This window comes from Pempheris klunzingeri, chromosome 5 (genome assembly GCF_042242105.1).
Source record: "Pempheris klunzingeri isolate RE-2024b chromosome 5, fPemKlu1.hap1, whole genome shotgun sequence".
NCBI lineage: Eukaryota > Metazoa > Chordata > Actinopteri > Acropomatiformes > Pempheridae > Pempheris > Pempheris klunzingeri.
Genome location: NC_092016.1, coordinates 27281195 through 27300531, shown reverse-complemented (window position 1 = coordinate 27300531; position 19337 = coordinate 27281195). Strand labels below are relative to the sequence as shown.

Here is a 19337-nt window from a genome sequence, read left to right as displayed (position 1 = left end):
GGTCTTTGTAAGGATGCGCCCTCCCAGTATTTGTTTGTTGTGCCAGACCAGTCATACAGCTCCAACATTGAATACCCAAAAGTAAATGGTAGCGCACGCGCACACACACGCGCGCACACACGCACACACACACAGATGTTCAGGACAAAGCTGCCTAATGTCAACTTCACAAATTTATTGTGGCCATGTCAAGAAATGTGCAACTTTTTAGCCAGGTGCTCTGATGAAGGCCGCTAAGCTGAAACATTAGCACATGTATTGACATAGCCAGAAGAAATTGGTGAAAGTGAGCCAAGTCAGCTTTGTTGTTGTGATCTTTGTGTGTGCTAACTTTAAGAGTTACATGTCAGCTCTATTAGGCCTGTTGTATAATCTTGCCAGAGGTTTCTTTGGAGATAGTCTCTTAAATACTCTGGTCACAGGACTTTGAAAGCCCATATCCAGACAGTAAAAATGAGACATTCCATTACATCTCCATACATACCCATGGTTATTGGCTGTCAAAGTCGAGACATTTCTTTCATCCTTTAGAAAGCACTTCACTGACTTTGCATTTGATGGACACTATTATTTTGTGACTATATGTAGCGTATCTTGTGTCCTCTGAGGCTTTCCTGCTTTGAAAACCAGTGAATGGAATTTTAAAATGTATAGTAAGTTTGAGAAAAGGCCGGCTGTGGATTTCTTGGTGGCCATATTTCAAGAGCAGTGATGCCCAGTGATGTTCTCCTCTAGGAACTACAGGTCAGTGACTTTATTTGTCCATTTTGAATAAAAGTAGCAGAAAGTGTAAGATGATTGCAAACGAAACCTGAAGCATATGTTACAAATATGTTTTAAAGAATCATTTGTCAGACAAAAGGTGTGTTACATTTTATCAAGGCAACGCTTCAATCAAATACATTTTACTGTTGGTTACAAACAAATACTTGATTGCTATTTTTTATGATGTACGTTTTATTATTTTTACTTTTGTGGCTCAGGCCTAACCCAAAGCATACTGAACTTCCAGATTTAAACCCTAGGCAGGCGGCTCGGTGTCGATTTAACATTCAGCCTAAAGAAAAAGTTCACGATGACCTTTCCTGCTCAGTGTGCTCCGTGGTCTTGTCCCTGGATTTGGCCTCTCAGACAGCCTACTTCCTAGCGACGTACAGTGACGTCACCAGCGTCGTCACTAAGAGGAGATTCTAACAAGTCCCTTAGCATTAACAGTTACCCTCCATAGCCTGTAGTGTGTAAACTGCAACTTTACAACCATTGCTTGTTTTATTGTTCTCCTCCGATGAGAGCTTGTAGGTGAAGAGCCGGATGCACAGCTGCCTTACAGACCAGTCTCAGGGACAAAACACAACCATAGCGCAACATGGGCTGTGTTGTGTTGACAGCTAGCCCAGCTAGCCTGATGCTAGCTAGTCTGCGTCAACATTGAGTCCTGGCAAGTCCGTCACCGACCCTACAGTTGTTGGCCATCTTTCGTTCATGTAGTGTCCGGTATCAATGTGAGACATGCAGGACAGATATAGCGAGATAGGCTTTGTCCAACAAATACTTGGTTTGAATTTAGTGCCGAGAAAAAATGGCACACACCGAGGCAACGATACATCTCTCAGCGACTTTTCAGGTGAGCTAATGTTTGGTAGCTTGGGAGCTACACAGGCTGCCCATCTGTGCTGCAAAGCTCGGCTCAAATGATTTATAGGATGTTTTATTTTCCTTTTAACGTGGGAAAAGGTGAAATGCTCTCAATTACCGTGGAACTACGTCTCTGTACGTTAGTAGTTGTACGCTAGTTTGTACGCGTTAGCATTGTTGAGGTAAGATTACCGCCCGTGGAGCTAGCTAACTTCCTGCTTCAGCTCAACGGCGGTGTAGTAGTCGGACTCGATAAGTGTGGTGTTACTCCAGAGAAAACAATACGTCCATTGATTCACAACTTGTATGCTAGATTATCTCACTGAATTGCATTTTCTTGGCTATGCTAAGGGTACGTTACTGCCCCTCGTAGGAAAAGTAACTGTTAGACAGTGAAGACGTTCGTTGCTTTTGCGTTATTCAGTAAATGGACAATAAGTTTCTGAGTTATTGGACCGCTAATCTTTAGTCCAAAGTTTTCCTTTCATATAGTTTAGAAACGGATTAACAGAATACACGACTGTGAGATCTTGACACCTGTTGTTTGGGTTAAATAAGACAGCATGTAGACTTAAAGAGAATGCGATGCCAGGCTGCAGTGTTCCAGTGTGGAGCTGCCTGCTGCCTGAGGAGGGAGGTGTGCCACTTACTGCAATTAAACCGAGTCTAGGTTGCACTGGATTGTTCCTCCATTTTACCATGAGAATGGATGCACCACAGTGTGAGGTCCTGGTTCAGACTGGTTCAGTGTGTCAGGCTGCCCTCTTCAAGGATTCATAACACATTTATATAATTCCAGCTGATTGTAGTGAACAACTGCAGTTAATTATTGTCATTATTGTTAAATGGATCATGCTTTTGAGGAACACAATGTGTGAAGTGACATACTGTGGGATTCTGTCTGTCCAGAGATGTGGTATGGAGTGTTTCTCTGGGCAGCGGTCTCCTCTCTGGTTTTCCACCTGCCCGCAGCTCTGCTCTCCCTCGCCACACTGCGCCAGCACAAGATGGCCCGATTCATGCCCATCGCCATCCTCCTCATGGGCATCGTGGGACCAGTTTGTGGGGGAGTCCTTACCAGTAAGTCATCTGTCCATCCATCCATACATACAGTACCAATCAAAAGTTTGAACACACTTTCTCATTCAATAGTTGTTTTTTTTTCTTTGTACAGTGTAGATTAATATTGAAGATATCAAAATTATGAAGCAACACCTATGGAATTATGTAGTAAACAAAAAGTGTTAGACAATCCAGGATATATTTTATATTTGAAATACTTCTTTGCAGCCTCCTTTTGCTTTGACAGCTTTACACACTCTTGGCGTTCTCTCAGTCGTCTTCATGAGCTTGTCACCTGGATGGCTGGATGGTCTTGAAGGAGCTCCCAGAGGTGCTGAGCACTTGTTGGCGGCTTTTCCTTCGCTTTGTGGTCCATCTCATCCCAAATAAGTCATCTTATGCAGCGCTCCATCACCCTCCTTCTTGGTCATATAGCCCTTAAACAGCCTGGAGGTGTGTTTGGGCTCATTGTCCTGCTGGAAAACAAGTGATGGTCCCACTAAGCACAAACAGATGGGATGGTGTGTCGCTGCAGAATGCTGTGGTAGCCATGCTGGTTCAGAGGGCCTTAAGTTTGGAATAAATCACCAACAGTGTCACCAGCAAAAGCCCCCAAAGGTCATATTCTGGATCCTGTGTGTTCCACTGGCATTACTCCCCTCCATCTTCAGTGCCTGCACCTTGCAGGCTCCAATCATCATCAGCCGTCCTATTTACTGTACCTACCCCTGCTCCCCAGGCACCGTGCTATTACATTCTGAAGCATTAAATCAGTAAGCAGATTCTCTACACATCAGTATACTCATTCTCCTTGACCTCTCCGCAGCTTTTGACACAATCTCCCATACCATCCTCCTCAACCGCCTATCTTACCACCTAGGCATCCCCAGCACAGCTGTCTCCTGGTTCACGTCATACCTCTCAAACAGGAAACACTCTGTCACCGTCGGCAACTCATGCTCCCCTCTAGTCCCGGTCAACCAGTGTGTGCCTCAAGGCTCTGTGCTAGGACCTCTCCTCTTCATCATCTACATGCTCCCCCTTGGTCAGGTCATCCGTAAACATGGTCCCATTTTGCACTCCTGTGCCAATGACACACAACTCTACCTCAGCACAAAACCATTCACTCAGCCCCCCCACTCCCCGATCAACTGTCTGTAAGACATCAAAGCCTGGATGACAACAACCTACTCAAACCCAATAGCAACAAAACAGTTTATGGTTGTGGCCCCTAAGTCGCTGCTTCGAAAGGTTGTCTGGGTGTGGGGTTCCCACCAAAGCCCAAGACAGGCTCCAGTACGTCCAGAACTCAGCTGCCAGGGTTCTCACCTGCACCTCTTGTCTTCACACCTTCGGGACATAGCTTCCAGTGTCGCAGCCCGACCCTCCAGAACGCTCTTCCTGCTGACAGTTGCAACGCTGCACATATTTAAGACCACCTGTTCACCACAGCCTACAACCTCACCAGCCTCAGCTCCTGCTCTTGCAGAAGCAGAGAGAATGTCAAGAGTGTCCTCAGCTGTCATCAAAGCAAAAGGATCTGAAATCTAAAATATATTCTGGTTTAACACTTTTTGTTTTACGACACAACTCCATAGTTTCAATGTCTTTAATATTAATCTACAATGTAGAAAATAATAAAAATAAAGAAGAATCATTGCATGAGAAGGTGTTTCGAAACTTTCGACTGGAACTGTACATCTGTGATCAAGTTTGGTCCAAGTCCTTTAGTGCAGAGTGTCTGTCAATGACAGCTGAAATTAAGATATTGCTTAATTCATTCCAAAAGACTATGCATAGTAAAACTAAATATAGGACAGCATAAGAGATGTAATGGTTATTAAATATGTATTTGGCACATTGAACTATGAGGTGTAGCCTCTAAATTTGGCCCACAAGTTAGTTGATTTGAATACTGAAGATCCTGGTTCAAAGCTGTCAAGCTGATCTGCTTAAATTAGTGATGTGATATGAATGAGAGTTTAATGGGGAGAATCACTCTAGAGTTGTTGGAACCACAGAAATACTTGGCCCAGTCGCAACAAGTTTCTTTCTGCACAAATCATTTTGAACACTAACCTAGAACCCAACTCTGAAAGGACCACTGACTGGCAGGCTGAGGTGGACAAATCACAGAAAAGAAAGGACTGGCGTTTGATGTGGATTTAAAAATGAGCCTTTCTCAGGCCTTTTGAATTGGTCATGTAATATATTCTAATATATTAATGAACTGTGATTTTCTAACAAACTGTTCAAAGAGTTTTAAGTTTCTATTCATTGCAAAATTCTATTCAATCTTCCTGTCGTCACATGAAAAACATTAACGTTAACATTACCATCTTATAAAGCTTTTGAGTACTTGTGGTGTGTTCTTATTTTTTAAGGTGCAGCCATTGCAGGTGTGTACAAAGCAGCTGGGAAGAGGATGATCTCTTTGGAGGCTCTTGTTTTCGGTGTGGGACAGTCGTTTTGTGTCCTCATCATCTCCTTCCTCAGGGTACTGGCCACCCTCTAGCAGTGCAGAGGCCTGCCAGGCTCACCCCGACGCTGCCGGGTCAGCCTGACCAGTTGCACTTGATCTCGACGGGACCTGAGTTTATCATGATACAAGACTGGATTCCTGGCAAATCCTGGGACACGTGTAAACTGGTCCGGCCCGGGACATGATGTCATTTCCTACTGATGGACCGGAACAGATGTATTCATCTGTCAGACAAAGAGCAGTGCATAAACTGATGGTGTGTGTTATGCAGCACTAAGCCTTCTGACTTGCTGTTGAGCCATGTGCATGATGTCCACTGTAGGACGGCACAATGCTGCGTTCACATTACAGGGGAACTCAAGTGCAGCCCACGCACAGTAGAAGTAGTTTCTTTAAATACTGCTAACCCTGGCTATGCATCCTCACGTTATTCCACAGATGAGAAAGCTTTAAGTAGACATTATTAAATAGCTTTGCACTTTTTCCTGTGTGATGTTAAGGCAGCAGGACGCCGTCCTCCCCTGTTGTCAGGGTTACAGTAGGATGATACTAACCTTTCTCAGGGGCCCTGTGTATATGTGCTCGTGTCTCTCACTGTCAGTCTGACCATAGTTTTACTCATGCAGGTACTGCAGAGAGACAGAAGAACTGGCAGCCTGATGCACTGTTGAGACAGGAAGATGATGAGTCATATGCAAGATTCTTGCTTTTTCCCTCAATGCCTTAATTTCTATTTTCTAACTTCCAAAGTGGTGTTTATCTTCAGGGTTGTCTTTCTTTCACACTCTGTCTGTTGCTGCTCCTTTTGCTTTTCCTCATACATTTTGTTCAAATGAACTCAAGTCTGACTGCCTGTGTGTTCTTGTCAGTTGAAAAGCTTTTAGAAGCATCTCCAACACATTCCCTGTTAGGTTTGCCAGCAGATTTCTCTTAGACAAGCATACGAGTGAAGAGAATTTTCTAGATGAACATTGTGCTTGGTCCTGATCACAGCCCTGCTAACGCAGCGCTGAGAATGTCCTCACTTGGTCTGGTTTTAGTTCTTCTGAGTGAGTGGACTAGAGATTTGAAGCTGGGCACCACGATGGTCAGATGATTTAACTAAACCAAAAAGAGAAGAGCTCTGGATCTTCTCTTTTCTCTTTTTGAATGATGGTGTGTTTTACAGATGTGTCATGCTGTGACAGTGAGCTGATTTTATATTTATATTTGAAATGATTTTCTGCTCTTTGTAGCTTTGCAATCTTCTTGACCAAATATGAATTTCTGGTTTCAGTGTCGTTTTTATGGGCTCATCAGCTCCCACAGTCTTTTTGACTGCTTGTAGTTGCTTCTGAATTAGTATTAAATGTGCAACCTGCTGCATATGCAGGCGTAGGTCAACTCAACATGTAACCTTTTTATTTGTCCAAATACAGTTTGCAATGATGCTGTTTACTGTGTCTGTATTAACAAAACTACTTAGTAACGACGTAAAACTGGCTGCTGACATTATTTTTGGGCACATCTGACACACTTCAGTTTTGATTTGACATAGGTTTGGATTTGGTATTTGATTTCTTTCTTTGTCTTAATGAAAGGTTGCTTCTGTCACACTGTATTGTTTCATTTGCACAAAATGACAAGAAATCTTCTGGTTCCATTCACTTCCATTTAGTTTGATGAAAATGTCTTCTGTTGACTATAAACAGGGCTGCAGTAACTCACTAGAGGGCCCCAGGGCAGAAAATTAGCTGTGGGCCCCCCAGGTTATTTGTATAATTTTAATATATCCCCTTTCATAATATAGATTTAAGCAATAATGTAATATTAAATGAAATATTAAAGGTTGCCACAGCGTCCAAATACAGCGCTTCAGAATGAGTTGAGACCCATCAGCCCCTTTTCAGGTCTGTACAGGTTGAGTTCAGGTGGCGCTTTAATGGTGCATAGTGCTGTTACCACCTCACTGAAATGTTGGTTGATGCAGAAACTGGGCCATGGCCTTGCTTTTATTCTGTACATATTGGAGAATGTTTATTTTTTGTACGGTTGTGGATTCTCGCTCTTTGAGCATGTGTGAGCTCTGTGGCTCTGTTACAGCAGCACATGTGGGGTGGAGCTGGGGTTAATGCTGCCATGTTTGGTAAGATCTATTTGAAATGAATTGGCTTCCTACCACCTGGGGAGCCAATTAGCACATTGGCCTCCCAGGTGGAGCTATAAGCATGATTGCTCACAGGAAAAAAACAATAACTTAAAGATTTTAGAAATACTCAGGCTAAGTCAATGTTCTGAGATATCACATCAAACTCGCCAGTTTATTTGGTACACTGAGCTAAAACTGGGTCAAACTGTAGACATGTTGGGATAATTTAGTCTTAATTTTGACACACACTTAATCTCATCATTTTGATTCACCATTGGAATTTTTATTTTTGTCATTGTGTACACTTTAACTTTTTTTTTTATTAGCTTTCTGACAGAAGTGGGCTTCCATACAGATCAGTTGTCCACTACAACAAGTAATTCATTTGGAAAAGAGAGATGTGCACAGCAAACTGGAGTAAGTTATGTGATTTCTTTGTTCTCCCTGATGGACCAGGCCTGTGTGCCTGAAGTCAAGGCGCTGCTGAGTATCTGCTGTAATAGACCTTTTTATTTCCACATGCTTGACTTGGTCTGATTCTGTTAAATTTTTACCTGATTCAGAAGATTTTAAAACTTGATTTTATTAGAGTAAATTAAGTGCCAATGGTTAATATTTTCTTGGAATAAAAATGTTTGAACTATAATGTTGTGGTATATCTTCATGCCCTCTATCCTCCTCTAGTGGTGATCAGTGGGAGCTGCTACTAAGTGATGATGGCATTACCCCTCCCCAAAATACAGCAAAATTGTGACATGAGTTGAAAACGTGCTCGTAAAGAGTTTTCAGTTAAAAGGTTCCATTTGCATTTTTATGGTTTGCATTTTATCTGTAAGGAGGAATATTTAATTCCAGCTTGTTATAAGAGTGTGTGGACTAAGAACCGCGAGCTGATTGTGCTCTCTGGAGGTCAAAGATGAGGCACGGACATATGTAATATAGACTGCTTCTATCTCAGGAGACACTCCTCCCCCCGGGGAACATTTTTGGACACCCCTTTACAAAATATTAAATTAACACACAGCAAGAAGGTTCCAGATTTGGACCTGGGGTCTTTCTATGAGGAGTTTGTATGTTCTCCCCGTGCTAGGTTGGGTTCTCTCCAGGTCCTCCCACAGTCCAAAGACATGCACATTAGGTTAACTGGTAACTCTAAACTGCCCGTAGGTGTGACCGTGAGTGGTTGTCTGTCTCTGTGTGTCCACCCTGTGATTGGCTGGTGACCAGTCCAGGGTGACCCCGCCTCTCGCCCGAAGTCAGCTGGGATTGGCTCCTTAACAGATAAGCGGTATAGAAAATGTATGGATGGATGATTAGGTTGTGTTATATATGAAGCCCATTTCCACCAAAGTGATGGAAACAAGAGATCCTGTGAGACACTAAGTCATTATTTCAAGAGTTTCACCTCATATTATCTCAGAATAATGGAAAATGTTCTTAAAATGGGTTACACAAATGTTTCTCATTATTGCTACATGACATCATGTCGGCAGAGAGGGGGCTTCCAAAGCAATGAACAAAATAATGGACTTTATACACAGAGAAAGAAATGGACCCATTCCAAATCAACATAAATAGGTTAAAAATAAGAGCTATAAAACTGAATATTTATGTTAAATAATGGTATGGTATGTTAGCCCTTTATTACTCTCTGGTTATGTCTGGTTATGTTTATTATATCACTCAAGTCTCCAGTTAGAGTAGACAGCTGCACATTCAAAGATTTAACCACTATGTTCAAATAGTGTATTTAGATCTGACACTGTCCCATTTTGAAGAATATGTGGAAATAATAAAAAATCAAAGTGAAATGGATTCTACTGGTTGAATATTATTAGTGATAAATACCATTCGAATTTCCAATTAGTGTTGTATTAGCTGCAATACCAGCAATGTATAACTGACTTTAGACAATAGGGCCAAACTAAAATACACAGTGGTCTGTAGCTGCTGGTCCTTTATCAGTCTGTCAGTGTGTTGATGATGGGTGGTGTGGATGCAATGTACAGCACCTGCTGTATGACCACAGCGAATCCTCTTAAGTAATTATACTGTCAATCAATCAATCAATCTTTATTTATATAGCACCAATTCACAACAGCCTTATCTCAAGACTCTTTCCATAAAGAGCAGGTCTAGACCAAACTCTTTAATTAGAGAGAGACCCAACGATTCAGGAATTCAACATTAAGGATTCAAGAATCTCCACATGAGCAGCATCAGATGTTATATTAGGAAGCAGTGGAGGAAGAACTCCCCTTTAACAGGAAGAAACCTGGAACAGACCCAGGCTTGGGGGGGGGGGTTCTGTCAGGGTCCATGTTGGGTGGAGGTTGGACAGAGAGAGAGAGAGAGAGAGAGAAAACAAACAGCAACCAACATACTAACAGCAGCTACAGCACTGACAATAGGAGTGTGACTAATAAATTAGCACCATGGTAGCACTGAAAAACATGATGAGTGGCTGATGATCCTCAGCAGTGATCCATGAAGCCAGAGAACCACAGCAAGAGAACCAGGACCAGGATCCACAGGAACCTGAGAACCACAGCAGGAGAACCAGGACCAGGATCCACAGGAACCAGAGAACCATAGCAGGAGAAACAGGACCAGGATCCACAGGAACCTGAGAACCACAGCAGGAGAACCAGGACCAGGATCCACAGGAACCTAAGAACCACAGCAGGAGAACCAGGACCAGGATCCACAGGAACCTAAGAACCACAGCAGGAGAACCAGGACCAGGATCCACAGGAACCTGAGAACCACAGCAGGAGAACCAGGACCAGGATCCACAGGAACCTGAGAACCACAGCAGGAGAACCAGGACCAGGATCCACAGGAACCTGAGGGATGAGAGAAGCACAGAAAGGCTCCGGGGAAGATAGCAAGTTAGTAACAGACATTAAAGAGACATGAAGCATCAGGATGGAGAGGAAGAGGAGGAGAGAGGAGCCCAGTGCATCATGGGAGTCCCCCGGCAGTCTAAGCCTATAGCAGCATAACTAGGGTCTGGTCCAAGACCTGATCCAGCCCTAAACTATAGGCTTTATCACTAGGGAAGGTTTTTAGTCTACTCTTAAATGTAGAGAGGGTGTCTGCCCCCCGAACCCAAACTGGAAGGAGGTTCCACAGGAGAGGAGCCTGATAGCTGAAAGCTCTGGCTCCATCACTACTTTAGAGGACTTTAGGAACCACCAGTAGACCTGCAGTCTGGGAGCACAGTGCTCTAGTGGGGTAGTACGGTACTATGAGTTCTTTAAGATAGGCAGGCAGGCAGGCAGGCACTCTTGTAGTAGGTTGGAAATGCTACATGTTTAGTTTTTATTTAAAACAGACCCCCCCCCCCCTCTCATTTTTTGTTAATTAACCCTTTCATGCACAGAGGTCACTACAGTGTACAGCTATTCAAAAGCTGTTCTCTTGTATATGCATGAGTTTTGATGGCATAGTTGCACATCAGCCACTACAGTGGATGTTACTGCATCATCTCATCCACTGCTACCCAGTGGGAAGCCAAGATGGTCGACAGACAGCCAGAAACAAGTTGCCCATTTTTTTCTGTTCAAACCTTCTATAAAAAGAAACCCTTGCAGGTAAGAAAAATATAGTGACATCAAGTAACATCTAAGGAGTCCTGCAATTTCCAATTTTCCAAGTATTGATTTTATATTGGGAGGAAATTATGATTAATCACATCATCATACATCACTAGCTATATTTCAACTACTGGACATGTAAATATATCTTTATAAAATATGGGTTAAAAAAATAAAGTTCAAACCTTGTTTCAGCCTAAAGAGGAATAAAAACACTTAGTAAAACAGTCCTGACTGATCATGATTCATGCATGAAAGGGTTAATGAACTATTCTAACCTGCTCTCCACACTGACTGTATATCGAGGTCATGCCCTTGTCAGTCAGTAGGTGGTGCTGTGGTGCCACTGTGGATCAGAGCAGGGCTCTGGTCTGAGCACAATGCTACCTCTGGGCCTGTCTCTATCCATCCACAGTGTTTTGTCTACTGGCTGCACGGTGCCTCCTAGCCGGTGTAACCCTCCCTACCAGGTGTCCCCTCGGCCTGGTGCCAGTAATACTGTCCGTGTTTAGATCACTGGCTCTGCTGGACTTAGTACAGTTACTCTTCCAAGAGTTATCTCGTCTGACCTTGGCAGTTATGCTATTTATTCTGGTACGAACATTTAGTTTCCCAAACATGACAGTCTTACAGCTCTATGAACACAGGTTTTATAGCCGAAACAAAAGTCCATAAAACCCTTTATCCTGTAACTTGACAGCTAGATTAGTTTATGTGGAGTGAGCCAAGTTGATGATAGAAAAACTATGGAGATGTGGTGGAGGAGCCTTAAATATAAATGCAATCTTTCATTGTGTATTTAAAAAGTGTACATGTACAGTCTTGTGAGTGCAATAGAGCACCTTTTATTTCCTGTCTGCCGTCAGCGAGGTTTTCCTGTTATCGGCAGCACAAAGGTAGACTGTTGGCCTCTGGTTAATCAGCAACCAGCAGGCTACCTTTGTGCTGCAAAACGCTGGTGCACATGTTATCCTTTGTGTGATTCTCAGTTTCTGATGTAGCTGTTGTGCATATTTGAATTTGTCCTTTGGGAGATGAATAAAGGTGCATCTCATCTCATCTCATCTTTCATTCATCATTCTAGCACTCTCTCCTTCTATGACATGTTCTTAATGTAAACGGACACCATCATAAAGTGGAGGTGTGAGGCTGAGAGGGCAGGATCTATATGACAACAGGTTCTGAGTTTGATTTTCTTAGTTATTTAGAAATAACAGTGGGAAATGGTGTGTAGGGACATGAAAAATGTATTTACTATCTTTCCCTAAATGGTACAAAACCCTGCTAGTGAGAAGTGTGGGTGGGTGGAGGTGAGGTGATGGAGCAGCTATGGGCCAAACAGCATGCTGATGTCTAGAACTTCAAATAAAAAGATAAGTCGGGACTGCGTGGCTCTCCTTCCTGCCCTTGTTTGAAATGAAGCCATGACACGATGTGGAAGGTTCCCGTTCAGGAGGTATCTTGTTTCTGAACGTATATAAAAATAACAATGTGGTTGGAACTGGAGGGAATTTGAGGGGGGTGTAATTCCAATAAGATATCTTCTAAGGAGCAGATGTTATAAAAGGTAATAGAGATAAATAGAGATTAAAAGACTAAATGACAAACACTCCCCCTCCTAATTATGCTGATTTCTTAAGTTAGTGATATCACAGCATGACATCAGCTCCAGCTGCATGGCTTAAAGTGGGGCCGTGGGCCGAGTGCCCGGCATCACAAGCATCCAGTCACATGAACTGAGCCCTGCAGCCAGCCGCTCTGCTCAGTGCTGCTCAGACCAGAGCAGCTCTATATTCACAGGGAGGAGGAGCTGAGGACGGCCAACAGGCTGGCCTGGCTCTGTGGTCACCAGCTGCTACAGCTCTGCTCGTTTAAACATCCAACACATTATTTCAAATACTTTCTCAAATTTCAGATGACACATCTACGTACTTTCACTTCCCTTGGCTGCAGCTCACCCATCGAGCCTCTTGACCTCTTTTTTTTTTAGAAGCTATTGTTTAAGTCCTGATAATCCACAGCTTTTTCTGGCTTGTACTGAACATAGATTTTATCTTCTCTTATCATCCTGTTGAATCCAGTCTGTGTGGGAGATTCTAAATTTGATCAGGAGGTGGAGAATATAGCACATCTGATAGAGCAGGCGTGGGCTCAGCGTGCTTCTGGACCGGTCACCACACCACTGTGCCGCCCAGATGGTCTTCTTATTCTTGGAAAATGGTAGAATGCTAATAACACTGCTATCACTGTTTATGTTCCTGACATTTCACAGCTAGGCATCCCTGGAGGAAAGGTATCAGTAACACACTGTTATGCGCACTATAGATTATTAATGAGCATCACTACATGGAGAATGCTGTGAGTGGCCATTTGGAATGCTTTTAACTTTTGACACTTTAACCCTTATAACGCTGAGAATACATTTCATTCAGCACATTTTTGAACTGAATTGTTGTGAAGCATTTTCACAGTGAGGTGTTGCTGCTTTCACTTACTTAGAGTTGAAGCCATTAAGTATGGACGGATTCTTTGTTCCTTTTGAACACTGTGCAGGTGTGCAGGTGCAGAAAGGCACACAGGTGAGCTCACCAGGGCAGGCGTGGGTGACCCGGGAGGAGCACCCAGTTTTTGACAATGTCGTGATGCACACACTGTTATTTGTTGTGTTATTAGAATAAAGAGTTGGTTCTGACTCAGACCAGCAATCACTCAGTGGCTTCGAGCGACAACTGTCACCACACAAGTGAACACTGAATGCTTCTCTCATCAGTGATTACAAATAAAATAGAGAGTAAATCCAAGATCCAGGTAAGGAGGTGATTAGACAAACAAGAGATCAGTGGATTAAACTTTAAGTCGGTGTTGTGTCTGGCCTGTAGAAACGGCTGGATTAGCAGTGAGAGCCAAGTGCACATGACAGGGTTGTTTGTCTGATTCACAAAGGGCCTCCTAAATGGAACTGAAACTTCCTAATGAAGAGTTTCCTGTGAAGAGCTGCTGAGAGCAACTTTTAGTAGGGACCAAAGAGGCGCTGCGGACGACATCAGTTCATGACTGAACCTCCGCTGTGATTGGTGTTTGATAGGTCAGTGACAAATAAAACATTCATCAGTGCTCAGGAGTGAGAGGAACTAAAGAAACCAAAGCCATGAAATCACTATCAGGCTACAGCCTGTCCGTCCTTGGGAGCTGGATCTCTCCTTCATTGTGGTGCTCCCGGAGGTTTCTCTTTTCCCACTGGGTTTTTGGAGTTTTTCCTTCCCGAAGAAGGAGGGTCATAAAGGGCAGGTGATGCCTCGCACTGATCCACCGGACTGATCCATTGGCCTCATCGACTGTTGGACTCTTTATTAGATTGTTTGTTCGCTTACACTTGTTTATTTCAGTGAACTTTGTAAAGCACTATGAGACACTCTGTTGTGATATTGGCTATACAAATAAATTGAATTGAAAAAAAATTGAATTGAACTATGAGATCATTTAATGTGGACTTAATGAGCCACTGAACAAGCTGGGGTCCGAGGAGCATTTTGGGTTTAGGCTGACATCACACTAGGATCTGTGTCTTACTGGCGTGTGTCCATTTGTTGGTAAGCCCAAGTGCAAATGTGGTCATAAAGTTCATGATCATTCTACTCAGGAAACAGTGACGGGCTGAGACACATTACCAGCAGCACCTGACTGAAGGTCTTAGGTGTCCTCTGGACCTCGAATCTCTCAGACTCAGGAGCTACATTTAGCCTTATTTAGTCCATCCCAGTCTCCAAGGGTCTGAGGTAATGCCCTGAAATGACTTCTTTTGTTTGACCAACACTCCCAAACCCAAAGACGTTCAGTTTACAGTAAACAGCGAATAATCACAGTGGAGGAGGTCGAAAAAAACAGAGAATATCTGGTTCATTTCAAAGGGATTCAAACACACTGAAAATAGGCTTAGTGAAGTAGGAGAGGGACGAGGAGTAGGTGTCATTCTACGAATATTAATGAGGTCATTCAACCCTTTATGAAAACACTATCAGACAGAAGATCATTATTCAAGTATTTCTGAATTTCTTAACTTAAAAGGATAAACTCGTAATCACAGCTGCTGTTGATGAACTTATATCAGTATATAGAATTGTTTCAGCTCTTGCTGCATCTACCTCAATAGATGATGATCAATATCTGATGCTGCTCATGTGGGGATTCTTGATCCTTAATGTTGAATTCCTGAATCGTTGGGTCTCTCTCTAATTAAAGAGTTTGGTCTAGACCTGCTCTTTATGGAAAGAGTCTTGAGATAACGCTGTTGTGAATTGGTGCTCTATAAATAAAGATTGATTGATTGATTGAATACTTTACGAACCTAAAGGGTTAACATCATCCATCATCACACAATATGTTTCATGTTGTTTGGATGGAAAACCAACTGTGACCTCCTTAAATCTGCCTCTGACTAGAGGAATAAAATCACTAAAACTAATACTGAAACCAGTACCAACTAAACTAAACCGACATTAATGACAATTACAAAACTATAATACCCTTGACGGTGATTATCAGATGTAAGCAGACGGACAGACGGGTTTCCCTTCATGTGCTGAGCTGTATGGTCGTATAAACATGTATCTACACTGTATTCTGGTATATTTGCACGTGGCAAACATACTGTGCACATTATTCTATTGAACACTGAACATGTGTCACCTCATATTATTATAGAAAACTCTAGCATGTCAACCTGCTAGCAGAAGAAATGGACGTACACATACTGTCTGAACCTTTAACTGGCCTTATTAGGTAACGCTTCATTTCACCATTCTGGAATCATTTCCTAGGAAGGAAAGTATCAAATACAGAGAACATAAAGCATTCGTCCCTTGTAACTAGTCTCACAGCTGGTCTTCAAGCAAGCACAATAATAGATGAAGTTTCCCCCTGTAATAACTGTTCCACTGCTCTTTCCGGAAACATTCCATCAGATGGTTAGGAAACGACTGATTGTGCTGAGTGATTACTGCAGCAGCTTTGTGTCTAATGTCACATGAGGACACGACACTGTATTTAATATGAGTACTGTTTCACTGAGGGTCCTTTAAGTAACTAACGAACCTGCTGTGATGGAGACACTATGCTCCCAGGGTGCTCTCAACATGTTATATCTTACGTGTTGAGATGGTTTGTCTGTATTTTCTGACTTCTATCATGAAAATAATCTCATGTCTTATCAAAACCACTCAAGCACTCAAGTCAAACACGACACAGAGATCCCAGGTTTCTGTGTACTGAACATGTGTTTTATTGGTAGGAGCTTCATGGACGGACGGATGACCGGAGGTCAGCGGGGCACAAAGCAGAAGCAGAAAAATTGCATCGGGTCTCATCAGCTGGAGAAAGACGGAGCAGAGTGAGACCTGGAGGGAGAGCGGGCCGACTGGCCTCCTCGTCTGCATCTTCATCTGGGCCGGAGTGATACTCTGTTCTCCCTCCTCTTCCTCCTCCTCCTCTTCTAGTCTCTCTTCTTGTAGTCCTCCAGGTGAGCCAGTACCCAGCTGGACGGACCCAAGATGGCCACAAACATGGCTGTCATAGCTATTGCCTGCTCCTGAGGGAAGATGGTTGGAGTCATTACTAAAAACCAGTGGTGGAAGAAGTACTCAGATCCTTTACTTCAGTATAAGTAGTCTAAAAATACTCAGTTCCAAGTAAAAGTGTTCATTATGCAGAAGTGTTTCAGTGATCTAGTATTATAGAACATTATCATTATTCTGTTTTTATCCCTAGGGAATACTTTGTGTACTACTGAGTAGATTCATGGTGTAATCCTGCATCATATCGTAGAAGAATATCAGATGTTTTTATGAAAACAGTAACTGTAAGTGTCAAATAAATGGAGTTGAGTACAAAGTCTGTACTGTAGTGGAGTGGAAATACTCCAGTAGCATACTTAGTTATATTCCAGCACAGCTCAAAACACCAAAGCAAAGCGGCTGAATCTTCTCTCTCTGCACATCTAGTCGAAGTACTACTTATGAAAACTGTCTCCAACGACGAGTTACTGCGGTTTGAGCAGAGAGGCCAGATGTCCTGACTAAATCAGCCCACTGACCCCTTTCCAGCATTTCTCTGGGCCATTAGACTGAGTCTAAACTATTAAAGGCCTGCTTGGACTGTGTTCTGTACATAGCCTGTATAACAGAAGTGAACATGACTCCCGTCTTGTCGCCTGTCGGTTTGAGGGGCTTCAGTTTTGAAGCCTTGAATTTGGCTTCATGATATTTGATTGTTCCACATTCTCAAGAGTACAGATTTACTGCTTTTCTTGATTTCGCATCGTAACAAATTGACTATTTTTAGGGTTTCTGACTATTTAAGACTTTTGATGAGGTCACCTTGGGCTCTTCGACGCTATGATGGGCATTTTTCACTGTATTCTAATGTTTTATAGACCAGACCTTTAAAGTAGAGTGTAATCTGCAGAATAACTGGTCTGAAAAATAGCTGGGGGGGCTTTGTAGCAACACTTCATGCTAACCCTTGTGTTCTAGTCTAGATGGATATGATGAGACACTGTGGCAGGGAGCAGACAGACAGGTGCTGTAGGCTGAGGCCTGTCTGACCCTGGTCCACATCAAGGACTCCTGCTCTCTAACATATCAGAAGCTGTGCATGTTCTTGGTCAGCTGACTTCCAGCAGGCTCGTATCGGAGCTGAGACGTTTACGTGTCGGAATCATGGCGAGATGTGACGCACTTCTAACAACCAGGTGGTTTTTCACAGGTTGTGTTCTGAACCACTGGAGCCTCGGTGTCCCCTGTAGGAGGGGGACAACTCCAGAACCACACGAGCTAGAAAATGTGAAGTTTGCCGCAGTGTGGGGGGAGAGCCGCGCAGACTGGGCTCCTATCCGCGCCGCAGTTTGGAGGAGCTAGCTAGCGGCCCTCGGTGCCCCCCCCTCCTCCCCCCGGTCACATCAGGTCAGCGGAGTGAACTTGAACTCACCCCAACGGTCACTTTGTGTTTGGCAGGTTTGGACGCCAGGTTGGCGGCGGGGAGCAGCCGAGTCCTCAGCGCGCTCCTGAAGAGGCGGGAGGCGGCGGGCAGAGGCATGGCGACGGTCAGAGGAGCTGGTCCGGAGGACGACTGAAGAACCAGGGGGGGCACAGGTAGACACGGGACTGCTGCTGGCCTCACTTTCACTTTTATCTGAGGGAGAGCGTGATGTACGTGCGCAGGGGTGTGTACGTGTGTGACAGGGAGGGAGGAGGGAGGGAGGGAGGGAGGGAAGGAAGGAGTCCGTTACAGCCCCCAAGCAGCGGCGGGATTTAATTGGCCGTCTAACCTCCGGGTATCTGACACCGTCTGAGCGGGACGTGTCCTCATGTCACCCCGCCCCCAGCAGGCTCTCTGAGCACCAGCAGGACGAGCTGCATCACATCCAAACTGCTGTGTAAAGAAAGTTGCCTTGAATGCAGTTCATGCAACACATCTGATTGACACAATAATGGTTTTGATCTAACCGGGAAGGCCCTTGAGATTCAAGATTCAAGACCTTTATTTGTCACATACACAGTTATACACAGTATAATGCTGCTCTGAGTGAAAGACTGAAACAATGATAGAATAAAAATACATATAAAATAAACACAAAGTGAAACAATAAGAGTAGAAGCACAAAGAGAAATATATACACTACTCAGAAAGTTAGGGACATTCAGCTTTCAGGTGAAATTTCAGGATGAACCTAAAATGCATTCTAACCTTTCCAGGTGAACTTAATGTGACCTTCTCTAAACCTTTGAATGCACATGTCCAACTGTTCAGTGTTTCAGTACTTTCTGCACCAGCTGCTGTTCTCTAACAAGAAGCTTAACAGCAACATTCACAACAGGTTTGATCCATGAATCCACCAATACATTTCCTGCTTCAGTTAGAATTGGTATTTAAACAGTCCTCCTCATCCTGCTGTTCACATTCTGACATCATGAGACCAAGACGACACCTAACAGTTGATCAGCAGCACCTCAACACTGGAGGCTTCAAACAGGAAGTCCTCAGACGGAGGTGTTCACTGAGCTTAGAGGGTCACAGAGTGTCATCAGGAGGTTGGAACAGTGATACAGAGACTGGAAGAGTCACAGAAAGGAGAGGAGTGGACGTCCTTTGGCCACGTCCCAATTTATTGAGACACTGAAAATGTTTTGTTGTGGTATACCTACCACTGATGGTAGATTTTCTTTCAATAAATTGTTTAAGATGAATAAAATCACCAGTACATGCTTCTACTTAAATGTCCTACTTTCATGATATAATATCACTGTAGCATTCACTTTTTACATTTTCCATAGATTTCACCTGAAAGTCGAATATCCCTAACTTTTTGTGAGTAGTGTATATAAAAAAAGATAGAGATAAATAAATAAGTAAATCAAAGTGTGAAACCTGTGCAGAA

General features: G+C 43.4%; 1 protein-coding gene across 1 annotated transcript; it reads left to right on the top strand.

Annotated features, from left to right (window-relative positions):
• The first annotated feature begins 1178 nt into the window (after positions 1-1178).
• On the top strand, positions 1179-7927 carry tmem170a (transmembrane protein 170A). The gene is made up of 3 exons (XM_070831303.1): positions 1179-1624; positions 2545-2715; positions 5082-7927. The coding sequence occupies exons 1-3, from the start codon at positions 1510-1512 to the stop codon at positions 5210-5212; spliced, it is 417 nt and encodes a 138-aa protein (XP_070687404.1). The 5' UTR covers positions 1179-1509; the 3' UTR covers positions 5213-7927.
• The last annotated feature ends 11410 nt before the right edge of the window (positions 7928-19337 follow it).

Excerpts from the sequence above, each read along its gene's own strand:
- tmem170a (XM_070831303.1), top strand. The coding sequence starts at position 1,510 with ATGCAGGACAGATATAGCGAGATAGGCTTTGTCCAACAAATACTTGGT. Across the intron at positions 1,625-2,544 it reads ATCTCTCAGCGACTTTTCAG|AGATGTGGTATGGAGTGTTT; the intron begins GTGAGCTAATGT and ends CTGTCTGTCCAG. Across the intron at positions 2,716-5,081 it reads TTGTGGGGGAGTCCTTACCA|GTGCAGCCATTGCAGGTGTG; the intron begins GTAAGTCATCTG and ends TTATTTTTTAAG.